We start from the raw sequence: 18,147 nt of genomic DNA on the forward strand, positions 1-18,147 counted from the left end.
TTCCTCTTCCTCTTCCTCTTCCTCTTCCTCTTCCTCTTCCTCTTCCTCTTCCTCTTCCTCTTCCTCTTCCTCTTCCTCTTCTTCTTCTTCTTCTTCTTCTTCTTCTTCTTCTTCTTCTTCTTCTTCTTCTTCTTCTTCTTCTTCTTCTTCTTCTTCTTTTTCTTTCTTCTTCTTCTCTGTCTCTCTGTCTGTCTCTCTCTGTCTGTCTCTGTCTCTGTCTCTGTCTCTCTCTCTCCCCCCTCCCCTAAATTTTGAGGCAGGGTCTCACCATGCAGGACAGGATGGTCTCACACTCATGGCAATCCTCCCATCTCTGCCCCTCCAGATGCTGGGATTACAGGCCTGTGTTACTGTGCCAGGACTTGCCCCGTCTGTCAGAAATTCAGTATCATCTTCTAGCATTCAGACCAGGGATGGTCATATCACTGGCCAGAGTGAAGGCAGAGTGATATCCCTTGAGTTAGATGACAGGTGGAGTGGGCACCCTGCCTGGGGCTTAGCAAACATTAACATCGTTTTTCCTGTATTCCTCCTTTCCACAGGAAGATCCTACTTAGAGCCCAGCCCTGAGCCTGTTAAGAAGCCTTATGACAGATGAACCCCACTTTTTGCTCTCTCGTTGCTTCCAGCCTGCTGGAGGGAGGGCAGCCACATAAGTAGATACTTGTGTATCTGTGTGGCGGGCAGTGCCGCTATAGGTGCCAGAGCCTGGTGGGCACCTTGCCTCCTTGCTTCTTGTGGGATGCTGTTCTTTCCTATCGCAAAACAGCTCTCATGAGGCCAGGAGCAACGCAGCCCTGAAGGGCTCACAGGAGGCTCCTGATGCAGTGGCACTTCACGTAACTAGAATGTTCCTCAGTGACAACTTCTGTTATCCAGAATTTAAAGGTGACCTAGGCAGTGGGCACAGAGGGCCTCCATGCAGTCGGACAGGTGGTAGAAACCATGCCCTTTTTTTCCATGGAAATCTGCAGGCTCACTGATTGGGTATATTTTGCAAGGAGTTCCAAGAAACCAGGTCCTTGGTTTCTAAGATCATTACAATTTGGAGCTAGCAGATTGAGTCTTCAGAGAAAGGTTCAAGACCCTGATGCTTGTGGGCACGTTGATCATAGCAGGGAAGAAAGCTAAGGAAGATCATGGAGATGCAGGCATCATTCAATACTACCTTCCTAATAATAATCAGTCTGGGGTGATTTAGAGAGGGGAGAACTCTTCCAATCTTGAAAATGCAACCTCAGAGCATCATGATGGTTAGAACAATAAATTAATAACCAGCAGTTCATTCATTCATTCATTCATTCATTCATTCATTCATTCATTCATTCCACAAGTACTTCTAGACTGCATGTGCCAAGCATGATGCCAGGCATTGGGGATATGGAGATAAATACTGCACTGTTCCATAGTATTGGTATAAAGTTAAAGGCAGTCCATAACGGTGATAGCCACACTGCTGAGTGGCCCCTTTGTGCCAGGCAGCATGCTAAAGTATTTTACACACATTCTCCTAAAGCAGCCTTGTGCTACCATGGGAAGGTTGTATTATTTCATTTGCATTTCACAAAGGAGGATGCTGAGGCTCAGCAACGTAAGTAGCTTGGCCCCTTGTACAGCACAATAAATGGCAGGGAACTAGATTTTCTCTACCAGTAAGCCCAGGCCCATTTGTTCCTCTTACCCTTATTCTTGCAATCAGGTGTGTGCCAGCATCTCCTAAGAGTGTGCTGTACTTTTATTTGGTTGATAATATTCAAGACAATTTTAGGTGGCATATGAATCAATATTTCAAAAATATTTAATAACTATTTATTTCCATATATATTGGAAAATAAATCTAGCTTGTATATCAAACCTGCAATTGTATGGTGCTTTTTAAATGAATGCATTTATAAAAATATTGACTTAAAGAAAACATTAAGTAAATCACAGCCTAGGTGATACATGGATACACATAAAATTCATGAAGAATGTATATAGTAATAATGCTTGGGTCAAATAGGTATCCTGGGTTTCAGAAAGCAAAGAGGAATAGAATTCACTTTGGAAATAATGTGTTCAATTCACAACTGCAAGAGAAATGTCGGCATCTTGAACTGGTAGCTTTAGCTATCGGGGAAGACATTCCAATGAAAACTGCACTCTTGGGGTGCCAGCTGATTGCTGAGAGTCCCCACCATGCATGCCACCGTGTGTGTTTTCAGGGACCTCTGCTCTGCGGGCCTGTGAGCAGCCCCTCCAGTGCGAGATCTTCCACCAGCTTGGACAGGACCCTGTGCGCTATGACCTCAAGGGCTGGCTGCGCAGAGCCAAGCCCAACCTCGCGGCCCTGGATGCCCCCCAGCTCCTGCAGCAGACAAAGAGGTGAGCCAGGCCAGAACTGGGGACCAGGTGGGGCCGCTTGGGTTGCTGCCGTTCCATCCCTCCTGGGACCTCTAAGCCACAAGAATAGTTACCTGGAGGCCAGGTGGGGTCGCCATCCCCACACAGTGGACTAAAGAGCTGTGACTTGAACTGGTACAGGTGGTACAGGTGGTACAGGTGGTACAGGTGTTTCACTGGGGCTAGAACAAATTCACCTGAGGAGAAAAGCTGGCTCTCTGGGGAGGTGGCATAAAAGCTACAAAAGCCATGACTTCTTATTTTGGCCTTTTGCCTTTCATTAAGTCTCTGAAAGATGTGACTAGAACAACTTTATGGACCTCCTAGAACTCAGGGAGTTGTAAAACTGAAATGACACGTTTTGTAGCATTATAAAAAGCACGCACGTTCCCTGGCCTCTGGTCCCAGAGGAGCAGGCGGTGGTGGTGCTATCACTGTGGAGTTAATGGAAAATGCTTGTTTCCTGTGTTTGCAAGCCTCATGTACTTCCCAAGTTCAATGCTGCAAACCTGCAGGCATGGAACTTAAAACAAGAGGAGGTGGTGGTGTCCAGCGTGGGCAGAAGGGTAGAAGGGTGAGGAAAGAAGGTCTACGCACTGCCCCCCATGGGCCTGGCATCCAGATCAGTGTTTCTTAAACGTATTATAAAGCAACACAGCACCATAGCCCCATTTTATAGATGTGAAAATGGAGGTTTCAATAGGCTTGCCTTTCGTCACAGAAGTGCATTACAGCTGGGACACAACTTGTGTCTACAGCATCTTTGGGAAAGTTTTCAGGAACCATGGACAACAGTTGACCAGAAACTCCACATCCAGGAGGGCTTGGGACCACAGATTCTGCAAAAAGATCGAGGCAGCGGTGGGAAAAAGGCTAGCAAGCTCACAAAGGAAAACAAGGGGTCAGGGCACATGAGTGACTGTGGAGAGCCTCTCCTCTGGAGTATTTTTGCTCCTCCCAGCATAAAATAGGAGTTGGAGCGGACAAGAGGCTCAGTAGTGACAGCATCACATCGGAGCCAGGCTAATGTACAAATTCTGTTTGTCTCTTTCCAGCTACATGACCTAGACCTCAGTTTTGTCAGCTGGAAAATGGGCACGAGGACCCCCAGCTTGGATGTTTGCTAGGAGGCTTGGGTGACAGAAGGTAGCAGATAGCTTATTAAGGAGCCTGGTTCACATAAAGCTCTCAGAGCCTGTCTTATAAATTTCCTGCCTGCTTGCAAATTGTTTGGCTCGGTCTGAGCGAGGGACACTGAGTCAGGGAGGAATAAAGCAAAACGTTAAGGACCAGGTGCCAATTCCAGTGAGCCACGGATGAAGCCTCAGATCCGTGAGAGGGCACAGCACATGTGGGAGTCAAGCCCGTCTGGATGCACTAATGTGACCCGAGAGGAGACAGCACTTTCTAGGAGCACGTAGCCCTGTAGCTCGGAGCCCCAGGTCCCTCAAGAGTGTGTGCTCTGCATTCTGACTCCTGGACCCCTCCTCGACCTGCTAGGCTGGACCTCAGGGACTTGTGTAGCTGGAGAGTTTTCTGTAAGTAAGGCCATTAAGTACTACACTCAAGTTTCAGGACTTTTGTTTCTGTCCAAAAGTCTTCTATGTTTTTTTTTTTTTTTTCCCTTGAGGATCCGAGGCCCCTAGGAATGGACAGGTTACATGATAAACTAACAAAGGTTCCAACTCACCCATACCGATACAGCAATTCACACCCAAGGTCAGGGCTACAGGTGTGAACCGGTCTCCCTGGGTCAGTGGGTGGGCCTCACAACCCCTCAGCTCCAGGGGTGGCTCCAATTTCTCCTCGGGGAGGCCCTCGCTACTTGAGCATCCTACCCTAACTTTGGGTTTAGCGTCTATGTCCAAGCCTTTGCTGACCTTTGGGGGGGTGCTGCATGTTGAACCCACTTGGGGTTCCTTGGAGAGTGCTTGTGTCCTGGGTAGATTGGTCATGCACTGGGGGAGATGGATAGGGTGTCTTCAGGGCTGGGGTTGTAGGTGAGACATGGATGCTAGGGGAGTAATGAAAGATGCCTAAGTGGTTCAAGGGAGGCGGAGAGCAAAGCCCCAGTCCTTCCCCGAGTCTGAGTCTCCCTTAGGGAAAAAAGGGTCTTCTAGCTTGCTTGGTCCTTTTTAAACCAAACAAGAGATCAGACTATCTTGGGTGGCTCCAAGCAGACCTTTCTTAAAGACCTGGCCTCCTTTGGCATATCAGAGCCAGTCCATTGCAGGGATGCTGAGGGAGGTCTTTGCTCTCACCTTGGCATGAGGCTGGGCATTGTGTTGACATTAATCTTACAGCTTCATTTATTCTCCTACGAACTGTACAATAAGGGCCTGCTGTGCACTAGACCAGTTCTAGGAACAACAAAGATGGCAATACTCTCTCAGGTGGCACTGATCAGTTTAGTAGGATTGCTGCGGAAGGGGAAGGCTGGTGGTCGGGAAAGATAGAGCGCCTGTTGGTGGGAGGTCAGGAAGGACGGAGCACTCCTCGTTAAGAGAAGTCTGCACTGACCAGGAACTGTGAGCAAATGGGGAAGAATGGGCCGACTCCTTTCACTCACTGGCCAGGGCATGGGCTCCCCACGAGTCCTTGAGGCTTCTCTCTTTTCCTTCCTACACCAGGGAGGAGCTGCGAAGCTTATTCCACGGCCGTGCCAAGCTGCCACCTGTGTGCCAGGCTGTGACAGGCCTGGAGGGCACTTCCCAGCAGGCCCTGCACAGGAGCCATGTGGTGAAGAGGACATTTGCCAGTACCCTTGCCTCGACCAGGAGGAGAGCTCCGTGCTCCCAGATCAAGCTGCAGATGGTGCGTGGGGCCCGGCCCTCCGGGCCCACAGATCCTCATGTACTCTGGGATGGGACCTGTACTCCACTCACCTCTTGCCTCCCCAGCAACCCAGGAAGGACACACCCGGTGCTTATCTGAGGCAGAAACCAATTCTCCAGGGCACAGATAACTTGATCATGGCCACGGCCTGGGAAATAGTTGGGCCGAATGTTAGGCCACAGCCTCTGCTGCATGGCACTGCTGAGGGGAGTAAGGCATGCACGGCAGTCACACATGCCCCCTTGGCATGAGGGACCAATACCAGACTGTCTGCCCTGCGTCTCCCATCAGGAGGCGTCCCTTTTTGGAAGTAGGAAGCAGGATCTGGGACTGGATGTGTATATGTGACCTAGATCTGCAACATTATCAAATGATATTTGATTGGTCGATAGGTTTAACCCAAAGGAAAACAGGCTAAAACGTGGGAGGAATATATTTTGGGAAAAATCCTCAAAGCATATTACCAGCTTAAGTCATGGGTTCTAGGTCCAGCATTTCTGTGGGAGGTCTTATGAGCCTGCACTGGCCTCTCCCCGTCCCACTCTCCCCATCTGTCTCACCTGGGGGTGTCACAAAGTCCTCTTGCTTCTCATGAGCACACAACAGGGTGGAGGTGAGATGAGCTTGGTGTAGGACCTGGGGGCCCCCGGGGTGCCCAGGCCAGGCTGAATGCATGTGTGGGGGAGCGTCTGGGCTCTACCTGCTTCCCTTTGACAGCAAACCCTAATCCCCCTGTTTGGTCCTAGGATGCACTGATCAGCTTGGTGAGACGGTCTCAACTGCACTTCATCCACTGTCTGGTGCCAACTTCAGCAGTGGACAGCAAGGGTCTGCCTGGAGACCAGCCGGGGGCAGGCAAGGTCCTGGCCCCAGACATCCCATCCCTGAGGGTCCAGCTTGCGGGCTCTCACATCCTGGAGGCACTGCGCCTGCACCGGACAGGTAAGAGATGGCTGGGAAGCTGAAATCTGAACCTGAGACCTGCTTGTTTGCCAGTAACAGCCGCGGGACCTGAGTGCTTGCTGGGCACCAGGGGCTGTTCACACCCCAGTGAGGGAGAGACTGCATTCAGCCCAAGGAACTGAAGGGACTCACCCAAGGTCACACTGCTGGCACATGGTGTGGCCTGGATTTGGACCAGAGCCCGTGTGATTTCCAGAATTGCCTGCATGCCCCTCAAAGGCAAGAGCTACACCATTTTCATCTTTTTCAGGCAGAGAGCAGACTTTCTATAGTGAGTCATAATTTGCTGTTTGAGATACTTGATTTAGCCTGGGAGATCACTGTGATCACAGGAAATAGTAATATGAGGAAGGCATATGTCACAGATGCAGCAAGAACACAGGCATCCAGAGGAGGGAGCCGGATGCTCTTGGGAGGTTGGGGGAGCCTCCTAGAGGGTGGGAAACCCTAAATGGGTGTTGTAGCATAAACAGCAGCTACTGCTGGGAGTTAGAAGGGGGAGGAAACACTAAGCAGAAGAATAAACAGGCACCAAGGCCAGGAGGTATAAAAGAACCTGGATTTTCAGGAGTAGTGTTCAAAATGCATGGGGAATTATGAGGTGGGGCTGGTGCCTCCACCAGGGAGGGCAGTGAGTGCTTTTGCTGGACATGTAGCTTTCACTGGGTCATTTGGAGAGATGGTAGGGATTAGAGGTTTACAGGGTCTTTAACCAAAGGAGGGAGGGTGTCAAGTCTGTAGTTGACTAAGCAAGCATAGTCCATTTGCCTGTAATTGCCACCATTACTTGTTCTTGAGAGCTGCGTTTGGTCTTAAACCTCCCCTTTGTTCTCTGCCTCTCAGTCCCCAAAGGCTGCTGCATGATTCCCCCTTCCCAACTGGTGGAAGTGGTCCAGCACAGCCAGTCTCTGCAGAGGACAGTGTGGCTGGGGCTGGAGGGAGTTGCAGGTGGGCAGCTGTTTGTTTAATGCCTCTGTGGCCACCAACACCCCAGCTTGTGGTTGCCGCACCATCTCCCCGACCGGGTTAATCGTGGAACCCTGGCACGAAGTATTTGCCAAAGAAGCTGGGAGCAGCTGGAAGCAAAACTGAGCCTGGAACTCCCCTGAGCTCATCATTGATTTTCCCGCCCACTTGTGCAGCCACAGGCAGAGGGAGTCAGACAATGTCACCGGGGAAGAATGAGACGGCCATAGCCAGCAGCTTGGGCCCTGCAGTTCATCGATCGCACCCAGCTGCCAGGCAGGAAGCGCTGGGCTTTGCAGGCTCCCTGGCCTGCCATCCCACTAGCACCCCAGCATGCATGCTCAGGTTGGGGTACCCCCCTTCCTCACTGTGGGAGCTGCCCCGTCAGTACAGCCCACTCAGCTGATGCGAGCTTTCCTGCTGAGTAAAGGCTTGATGTCTCATGGTACAACTTTCCAATTTTTGCCTCCCAGACCTGGTTTGTTTTCTCTTTTTCCCCCTATTCTAAGTCACTCCTCTCTTTCACCCCCACATGAAATGTATTTACATGCATATATAGATACATACATTAAATATTTATGATTGTGAGTAGATGCCTATGCCACATATACATCTATAGGTGCATGCATAATGCATACAAATGGGTGCCATTTGCTGAGTGCCTCCTGTGTGGCAGCGACTTGGTACCTAGACTTAATGAGGAGGTTGTTCTCACAAAGCTCTCAGGACAGCGCCTGGCATACCGTTAGTCTCTGGGATCTGTGGGTTCCACATCTATGGGTACAACCAGCCTAGGATCAAGAGCATCTGAACAAAGATTACATCTGTGGTGAACGTGCACAGCCTCTTCTGTTGTCATTCTTCGTTTCCTACATGATATAGTGCAACAGTTCTTTGTACAGCACTTACATCGTGTTAGCTATTGTAAGTCATCTCGAGATGGTTTAAAGTATATAGGAGGGTGTACAGACACTGAGGGATGACTGTTTAGTAAACATGCACTAAACATTACCTGTGGGTCAGCCTGCAGGACACAGCTCACTCTGTCTGCAGCTGTATGACCCCCAGCAAGTCCCGAGAGCGTCCTCCTTTTCTACTACCCCTGTACGTTGCCAGTGCTGGGCAGTGTAATAAAGGAATAAAGCTTAGGAGAGTAGCTGGCTGTGGAAAGCACACAGAACTCCTTAGCCACTTTCACCCACATTGTCATCAGATATCACCTTTACAGGGACCCTGGATGTGAGGATGCATCTTGTTACTCTTGTTTGTCAGATGAAGAGATTAAACCACCCAGAGGTGACATCCTTTGTCCTTAGTTACAGGGATAATTAGGGTAGACATGGGATGGGAACCCAGCAGTCCAACGTAAAAGAACCATGCAGCCTGCCACCTCTTGGCTCTCGGCCTTTGTGCTGCCTGCATTTTCCAGGCTTGAGACCCTCCTCCTCTCCCAGGAAGACTCTTTAGATTGTCTTGCCACTCCCCTTACTGGTCTTCTTCCTTATGTATGCACTTGCCTTATTGCAGAGCCTCAAAATCAGAGTGAGATTCCACCCGACCTTCTCCAGTCCAGCCACTTACAGGATCTTTCTGCAGCAACAGAGGCTCTGCCGTGTCCCTTACGCCCAGGGAGAAGCTCCAACTTTGATACCTCATAGAATCTGAGTTCACATTGCTTTGTGGCCCAGTCCCAGCTCATCTTTGTCTATTCTCCACTAGATTATTTTTCCCTGCCTGAGTTTGAATCCAGGCTGGGGCAGTTGCCATCGGTGTGGCCAGTTGCACTTAACTCTCTGGGCCTCGATTTCCCTAATGAGAAAGCTCCAGGAGTGTCTAAGACCCAAGGAGCTTGCACCCCAGTGTCTTGCACGTGTCAGCGCTCTGAAGATGCTAGGTATTGGGATGACTCTGGGATCCAGTTTGTTGCTGCACTCTAAGTCTTATCCTCACAGCTCCTTCTGTGTAGTTTCCTTCCATGACAAGTCCTTCTGGAAAGCTCTTCTGGCTCCTTCCAAGGCTGGTGCTTGTAGCTTTTCGAGTTCTCCTTCCCTGTCGCTTCCCATATCCCAGAACACAACTTTGTCCACTCATGTGATAGACTTAGAAAGCCCTCAGATATCTCCCAGCCCAGCATCCCTCTCAGGCATGCTATAGAGTGGAAAAAACACTGGGAAAAACTTTGCTATGGACGAATAGGTTTGGGGAAATCAATACTATCCAGGCACATCTGCCACAGGACTTCTCAGAGCCTTTGACTGGGGTATTAACCTGCACTGTGACCTTCTGAGAGGTAGAAGAAAGTTCAGCCTTTTCAAAATGTCAATAGTGCATTGAATGGGGCTTGTACTTTGGAGACCACACTGGAGAAATGCCTGTCAATTTAGTCTGTTGAATTTAGCAAAATCAGCTGAGGTACTGGATGGGCATCTGTGCAAGTTAGCGGCCATTATAGAAGGAGGACCCTGCACCCTTCCTGTGGATCCAGGGCACTGGGCTAATTCTCTTGTGTGGCTTCTGTGATGACTTCTGCTGCTTCCCTTTCCTAGGCTACGCTGACCACATGGGACTCACTCAGTTCCGCCGGCGTTTTCAGGTGCTAGACCCTGTGCTGCTGAAGAAGCTCATGTCAGCCCCTGAGGGAATAGATGAGAGGAAGGTATGTGGGGCTGGTGCCAGGGGTGGGGTCTCTGGATGTTTCTGCTGAGCTCCTGTTTCATAGGGCCAAGGGAGGCTGGGATGAAGTGGGGCCTGAGTGTGAGGCCTTGGGCTGATGCTGAGGCATGAGGTTTGGCTCAGAGCCCTGCTCCAGATCACACCCTCCCCACCATCTCCCTGGGGACTGTCCACCCTCCTGTCCTGCTGGCCCTCTTGGACCCATGGGTGAGCATGTACAAGAGGGCAATGAGACCAGGAGGAGGAGAAGTGCAGTGCATCTCAGCTGAAAGGGCCTGCAGCAAGATGAAAAGCCACCACTTCCTCAGGTGTCCTATTGACCCTGACGTGATCCACAGGAACAGGGCTTCAGAGTCCAAAGGGCATGGAGGTGTTTTACACTAGGGCTCTCCACTTAGGGACTGTAATGGATGCTTGCTTCAGGGCCTTGGCATTAGCCTTTCCCCTTACCTGGAACACTCTCGCCCCCAATCTTGCATAGCTGATGACAGCCAGCCACCAAGTTCTGACTCACATGTGACTCTCTGTCAGAACCCCTTTGCTTTAATGTTTATGTAACCCCCTATTCTTATTGGAAATTATGCAATTGCCCCATATGTTTTCTCGCTCTTAGTGAGTCTAATAATTGTCCCAGCTAAAAGGTACTGCAACATGACTAAATTGGTTTGACCAGCATTGACAAGCTCAATTATTTTTACTTGTGTGGATACACAGCCCTCACTTGTGTATTTTGTTCCTGTGTGTCTCCTTTCTCCAGCTCCGCTCTGCGTTCATGATCTCTTGTCTTTGTTCCTAGTGCCAAAGTCTTTACAATAAATGTTTCTATTGAAAACGGCTATGGGCTTATCAATAATTACAGAGCCGGTTAGCATTTGTAAAGCCCAGTTGCCCAGTTACAGTGCGGCAGCCCTGCAAAACAAGAGCTATTATGTGCTTGCTTTTTACAGACGACAAAATGGAAGCTCTCAGAAATGAAGCCGTCCCCCTGAGGCCACACAAGCAGGCCTTCGTGGGTTTGTTCCCTGAATGTCATTGCCTGGATTTCAGGGGTTGGTAGTTGAAAAAAAAAAACAACAAAAATACAAACTAGGTCTCAACTCAAATAGGAGTGAATTTGAATACCAGCTTGGGCAGCATGAGCCTAAGCAAGTTACTTCTTTCTTCTGTCTCAGTTTCCCCATCTTTACTGTGGGACCATTCAGAATGCCTCCCTCCACGGCGTGTTCAGAAGATGTCATGCTTTGGTACAGTTGACGTGCTGTACACAGGGCCTGGCATGTAGTACAGGCTCAGGAGGTATTAGCTACTCCACCAACATCACTGGCGTCTGTTAAAGCCAGGGCGATGGCAACTGAACCACATGGACTCTGTGCTGTGCAGAATCCTCACCTCAGCAGGACTGAATGCATGTGTGCCTGTGATCATTAGCTTGCAGCCCTCAGTCAGCCAGTGAATTACAAGGCCAAAAGGGTGAACCCCAGTCATAGTCCTCAGGTTCCTCCGCTGTTCTCCATACCGAGGCACAGGCTGCCCCCAGCAGACAGGGCAGTACCAGCTCACAGTGGGAGGAATCATTGTGCAGCGCCATCTGTGGCTCAGGGCTGCCCCCTCTCAGGGTGATGGGTTAGTTGAAAAGCCATGGAATTCTGCTTGGCTTGCTGTCACCAACCACTCTGCCAACCATGGAGGGGGGATTCTTTAGCTATGCTCCCTCCAAACCTGATCTCCTTGCAGAAGGTGTGGCACAGAGCCATCACAAAGGTCTTGGGTTCCTCTGCATTTGAAAATGGGGCTGGAGCTGGGCGTGGGGGCATTTTCCACGGGAGCAATGGGTGTAGCATATGGCAGTGCTGCTATTCTGGATGAGTCAGCAGGTTTGTGCTGCAGCCAAGCTGAAACCTTCTCAGTACACACCAGAGGCCCCAGGAAAATGGAAAATTACAAGTGGAATGGACTCGGTTGGCGGTTTTTGTTTCTTCGCATTCTTTTTTTATTTGCTCACAAATTTCATTTGCCACAGCATAGAATTTTAGTAGCAAAGAAAGGAAACACCATTCTGCCTCTTATGAAAAAGCTGATAAATATTCATTCACCAGGCAATGCAATATGCCATGAATTATACATGAGCACGTGCTCGGGCGGGCACCAGCGGGCTCTGTGTGCAAGGCAGTTAAACCCTTAGGATTTAGTAAGACAAGTTTGACAGCTAGGAAAGGTCAATGTTGTCATCAGACACTAGGCGGCAGCAGAGGGAACTGAACGGCGTGGTGTACAATGGGCTTGGTGAAGTGTCCCTCATGCCAACTTGTGGTGTCTTTCTTATGCCATGACTCTTTCGCAGTGAAGCACTCTCATTTTCTGGGCACCTGCCGGGCATTTTTTGTTCTTGAAACAAAAATAGCATATGCCTTTTGCCTCATTTGCGCACGTGTGCATCAGGAAAGCGTTGTGCATAATGTGGAAGGTTAGAGACCTGTGAGCTGAGGCCTATTGGTTAACAATCCAACCCAAGTACCTGCTTCAGGATAAATAGGACATAGTCCTGAGCATAAATACGCTAGAGCAAGTAATTTCCATACTGAGCGATGGCTCTCTGAAGGCTTTCCAGGGGAGTTGTGGAATCAGAGAACTTGGCTGGCTAAAGGAAAACCAGCAAGGAAGTAAAGTCCTCTTGGCTCATTCCATGGTCCTCTTTGGGAAGCAGTGTCCTGTGCTGACCTTAGCTGCTTGAGGTGTTTCTGTCCCTATAGCACCTAGGAACGTTCTCAGGCTTCCTTAGTCCTGCCTTGTCTCTCTACTGTGGGTACCATTCCTCTCTCCTAGGGTGCCCCATCTGGTTAAGATCTTGACTTGACCAATGCTGAAGCCTGCTCAGCATGACTACCATGGTGGACTCATGGTAGTCAGTGAAGGAGCTCTTTCAGCTCCTCTTGGCTGCCTCCCAGGCTCTGCTGGAGCAGGAATTGCCAAGTCTCTGATCGATGTGGTGCAAGAAAACCCTCGGGCCTGCCTTCTTCCCCTCAGATTGTCTACAGCATTGATTGATTTTAGCCAACAAAATCTCTTTCCCTGGGGACTTGATCTGAAGAACATAATTAAGAGCTTTCAATTCATCTTCTCAAAGGCAGACACTGTTGCTCTTTCTCAAAGTCTGGTAGGTGCTTCCAGTTTCCTCTGAATTTATCCCAAGAGTCCTTTCTGCTTGGAAGAGGTCCCTAGGAGGCCCTGCCTGGAGGAGGAGCTGTCTTCTCTCCAGGTGCTGAATGTAGAATTTATTCGGCACTTTTCTTGCTCACTGTACCATGCCCTTCTAGTATGCATCTATTATTTCAATCGCTGTACATATTTTCTAATCAGTGTTAGCTAGTCCAGGGACTGTCCTGCTTCAAGGTTGTATATGGTTAGATTTTTGGACTTATGTGTAAACGTTAGAATTGTATAATTCTTTATGCCTATTTTTAAAATATATTCTAATTTTTAAATGTTTTTTTCAGGTGGGTAAGCATATAGAGTGAAATAACAGTTTCCATCCATCTTTAGGGAAAGATTAACTCAGTGTGAGATGAGTGAGAGGCTCACTAGTTAAAGTACATGGCTTAGGATCAGAAGAGTTGCGTTTAGATTGCGTCTTTGCCCCATCTCTTTCTGCTGCATGAGCATAGGCAAATATCATCGCCAAAGCAAAATAACTAGCACAAAGTAGATTCTCAGCAGATGAGCACTATGGATGTGCGTTTCATGGAGGAAGCTGCTGTACCGATGGGAGCCAGTGGCTCCCAAGGAGGGCATCTTACTGCCCAGAGGCACAGCTGTGGTCCTTCTCCCTTCCTATGGTCTTTCACTGTTTGTCCAGCGCATGCAGCCTAACGTGAGGTGTCATCCCATGTGCTTTTGGGTGCATCCTTCTTGGACACTGTAAAGAAATCTGCATAATTCTAGAGCACAGTCTATATATAATTGTTACGTCATTTGAGAAGAGTCTGGTATTAAAGCCTCCAACTGCTAGCACTGAGTTGTGGATCCATTAATTATATTAATGTTTGCTTTACATGTTTTGGGCTCTCTGTTTAGGTGCACACATTGTTCATAATTGTATCTTCTTGATGAATTGAACTACTTATTACTTCCAAATGTTTCTTTTTGTGTTCACTGATGACTTTTGTTTTAAGTTCAGTTTTGTTTCAAAATACATTTACCCCAGCCATCTTATGCTTACTATTTACATGATTTATCTTGTGTCATTACTTGCCTTTGTAAAATCTGTCTTTGAATATAAACTCTATGTCTTATAAGCAATATAGAATTATCGTTTTTTTTTTTTCAAATCCAGGCTGTCAGTCTCAGCCATTTTATGATCATGTTTAATCCATTTCTATTTAATGTGATTATGCCCATCATTTTGCTCTTTGATTTCTGTATGCTAATCCATTTTTTTTACATCCTTCTCCTCCTTCACTTCCTTATTGTGTGTAAGCTAGATATTTTTCAGTGGCCCACTCGAGTGTCCTCTGCTTTTGGCTGTCCTAGAGCAGTGCTGGGGAGCCTGTTAGGGACTGAGTGCCCAAATTACACCCCCAAACCCACTTATTTATCCCATAGTAGTAATATTTCAATTAAATCAGAATACTAAAGTTTTGGTTTAGAAGAACTAATCCAGACATTAGCATCTTTTGCCTTAAAAGAAAACTCAGTGTCTTAGTTATTTTTCTCTCCTTGCTGAGACAAAATATCTCATGACTAAAGTTATGGAAGGGAAGGTTTACTTAGCTCACAGTTGGCAAAGTTTTTGGCTTGTAATCAGCTGGCTCCAAGGCAGAGTGGCATGGCTGAGGAACAATCACTCATGGCCATGGAAGATACCAAAAACAAGAGCAAAAGGGGGGGGGAGGAGAGAGAGAGAGAGAGAGAGAGAGAGAGAGAGAGAGAGAGAGAGAGAGAGTTTTTTCCTATGCTATCCTGTATGCAGGTTACCCACCCTAGGGCGGGTATAGCACTAACAGCCCCACCCCCAGGGCTAGACAACCAACCAATCACAAACTCTAGATTCAGACACCTTCACAAAGCCCTACCCCATATGACCGCATAAGGCAGTAGGGGGACATCTAGACACAAACCATAACACACTGCCACAGAGCTTTCAATGATCCCAACAGCTTTTTATGAAAAGGTAAAATTTTGCATTTGGTGTGTTTTTAGACACTGAAGGCAATCTTTGCTGTGGTATGCATGCTGCCAATTTGTCAAACCTTGGCTGGGGTGACTCATGTGCTGACAGAGAGGGCTCTGCAGGCCTACTGCAGCATGTGTGCCTTAGTTTTGCCAGCACTGTTTTAGGGTTTACAACATATACCGTAATTCATAGTAATCTACTTCATATTAATACTAACTTAATTCTGACAGGATGCAAAATCTTTGATCCAATATAGCTCCATTTCCCCCTGTCATCTTGGTGACATTATTGTAATAAATATATATGCATACATTATAAACCCAACAATACAGCTTTATGGTTTTATTTAACCTCATGTCTTTTAAATTTCATAAATATTCATGTTTTCTGGTACACCTTAATTCTTCAAGGATTGGAATTATCTCTGCTGCCATTTCTTCCATCCTTTACTGTAAGTGGGGAAGATGGGTCTACTGGCAAGAAGTTCTCTTCAATTTTGTTTGCCTGGGGAAAACCTTTATTTGGTCTTTATTTTTGAAGGATAGCTTTGCTGTGTGTAGAGTTTTTGATTGACAGGAGTTTTTGCCCCCATCAGCACTTTCCGCGCGTGCCCGTGCTCCCTCTGCATTCTGTGCTTCAGTGCTGATAAATTTAGCCATTAATTGTTGTGATGTTTCCCTTCACAGGCTGAGTTACTTTCTTGCTGCTTTCAAGATTTTCACTTTGTGTTTGGCTTCACGCTTTTGATGGTGGTGTACACTGAGTGCTTCTCTTTGTGCTTACCTGTTTGGAATTCGTTGACCTTCTGTGATGAATACATTAACTTTAGGGGAGTGGGTCCAATTTGGAAAGTTTTTAGCCACCATGTTTCATGCTGTTTTCTGTTCCTTTCTTCTCTCCTGAGACTCCTCGGTAGAGTAGTGGCCTTGATGTGGCCATCCGTGCATGTTTCTGAGGCTCTGTCCACTTTTCATTATTCCTATTTATCTCTGGCTTTCCAATTCAGCACTTTCTATTGATCTGTCTTTAAATTCACAAACCCATCTGCCATGTCAGATTTTCTGTTAAGCCCCTTCAGTGAATTTATCATTTAAGTTATTTTACCATTCAATTGAAGGGTTTCCATTTGAATTTTAAAGTAATTTCTCTTTATTTTATTTTATAAGTCATGATTATACTGTGTGTGTGTGTGTGTGTGTGCGTGCACACACACACATATGTGCATGTTTGTGCATGCATACATGTATTTGCTGGGGCTTGCCCACGCTCTTGCGCATGCTATGTACATAGTCTACCACTAAGCTACACATCCACCCTTAACTGGCTATGACCTCATTAAGCAGCATTCTCTTTAGTTCTTTGAGTATATTTACAATAACTGCTTTGAAATTTTTGCCTGCTAAGACTGAATTCTGAGCCTACAGATATGACTTTTGCTTCTTCTCTGTCCTTCAGGTATAGTTCCTAATTTTATTTTATTTATTTATTTATTTGAGTTCCTAATTTTAGATTTCTTTGACATGTCCTATACTTCTTGTTGGAAACGGGGCATCCTAGAGAAACATTACAGCAATTCTATCTTCTGCTATTTTCTTGACCATTTAGGGACTTGTCTTAACTGGATTTCTAGACCCTTTCTTTCCTTTGGGACCGCTGACATCTCTGACCAGTTTTTAAAAATTCTTTTCAATTTGAAGCCTGGCTGTCCCGTGATATTCCCTGGAGCACATATCTTGGTGGTCAGCAGGGGTGGCTATGAGACTCCTTGAATCTGCACAGTGATTATGTTCCAAAGACGGATCTCTGAATGGATTGGCACTCTAGCTTTTGTCTTCCCTGTCTTCTGCCTCTGCGTATGTTCGAAGAGGGATGTTCAAAGGCAGCGAGGGCCCTCTCGTCTCTTTCATTCTTGTTGTTGACTTGATCCAGAAACATATCGGAACTTTCTATTAGTTAATGTTCATGAGAGTCAGGTGCAGAAGAGTGCAAGAGATCTATCTGTGCCTCGGCGATCCGAGGACCTGGATACCATGGTAATGTCCACGGCAAGCAAGTCTGCACCAGGAGGCCAAAGAATCTGCAATGGAAGACCAAATGGTCTGTGCTGGAAAGTCTAATGGCTGGCTTTGGAGGCTAGAGAGTCTGCTCTGGCAGGCTGAAAAGCCAGAGCTGGAAGCTGATGAATCCATGCCAAGGACCAGGACAGGATGCCCAAAGGCAAAGCTCAGAGCTCCCAGCAGAAATGTCTGTGCCAGAGGTCAGCAGACCGTGCTCAAGATGACTGAGGAGGCCAGAGCTCCTCCTCTGCGAAGGCCAGAGTTCAGCCACGGAGAATACTCAAACTTGTTGGAGGCAAATCAGCGTACACTCCTCTTTTCCTGTCCTCCCTTTAAACCCCAGGACCATGGTAATTCAGCAGAGCTAGGCATTTCCGTACAAACTGGTCATCAATTTATCAATCACTCCAAACTTAATGAGCTTGCTGTGGCTGTGCTGCTCCCTACGTCTCCTTGTTAAATTTCTGGCTTGTGCATGAGCTATTGTTTGCCTTAGCCAGGACACTGCTTTAGTCTTAGCAGTGCCACCCACCTGTCTCATTTGTCTGCTGCCCGGGTCGTGACTATTTCCAATTATGCTCCCAGTTAAGGGTTGGTTCCATCCCTTTCACCACACAAATAAGCCCTTCTGGCAGCAAAGCTGCCAACTTGCACAGTTTGCTTCATGCTGGTGGGATTTCTGCAGGGACAGAACTGGGGTGGAGGAGAGGAAAGAGGAGAGAAGAGCCCCTAATCATGATGACCACCAAGTCTCACTGTTCCAACCTGAGGTTCAGTAGTCTCTATTGGGAAATTTTACCCACTTTCATCATTTCTGGTAAAGAAGAGAGGATTTGTTAAGTTCCTTGTTCCACTGTTCTGGAAGTTTCACTCTTACCTATTGCTTTATGAGCTCACTCAATCCCTACTACATCTCTTGTGGCACAGGTATAAGGCAACTGAGAACCAGAGAGGAGAGGTGATGGTGTCGGGTGACACAGCCTGTGGGGTGGATGTCAGTGTTGGAGGGTGGAGGGCAAGCTTTCCAGTCATTTCTCTGTGGTTGGACCCACTGCCATCAGGCATCCTAGACACATGACCTTTGCCAAGTCATTTCTTTGC

At 47.6% G+C, this 18,147-nt stretch overlaps 1 protein-coding gene across 3 annotated transcripts in view; it reads left to right on the plus strand.

Annotated features, from left to right (window-relative positions):
* The window catches only part of Myo18b (myosin XVIIIB), a 279,250-nt gene that overhangs the window by 87,475 nt on the left and 173,628 nt on the right, over positions 1-18,147 (plus strand). For all 3 annotated transcript variants that reach the window (XM_023711848.1, XM_023711846.1, XM_023711845.1), the window contains 4 exons: positions 2,205-2,364; positions 5,013-5,196; positions 5,964-6,159; positions 9,693-9,802. In XM_023711848.1, coding sequence (XP_023567616.1) covers positions 2,205-2,364; positions 5,013-5,196; positions 5,964-6,159; positions 9,693-9,802 — 650 coding nt within the window. The remainder of the gene's footprint in view (positions 1-2,204; positions 2,365-5,012; positions 5,197-5,963; positions 6,160-9,692; positions 9,803-18,147) is intronic.

This window comes from Octodon degus, unplaced genomic scaffold, assembly GCF_000260255.1.
Source record: "Octodon degus isolate 3935 unplaced genomic scaffold, OctDeg1.0 scaffold00021, whole genome shotgun sequence".
Taxonomy (NCBI): Eukaryota; Metazoa; Chordata; class Mammalia; order Rodentia; family Octodontidae; genus Octodon; species Octodon degus.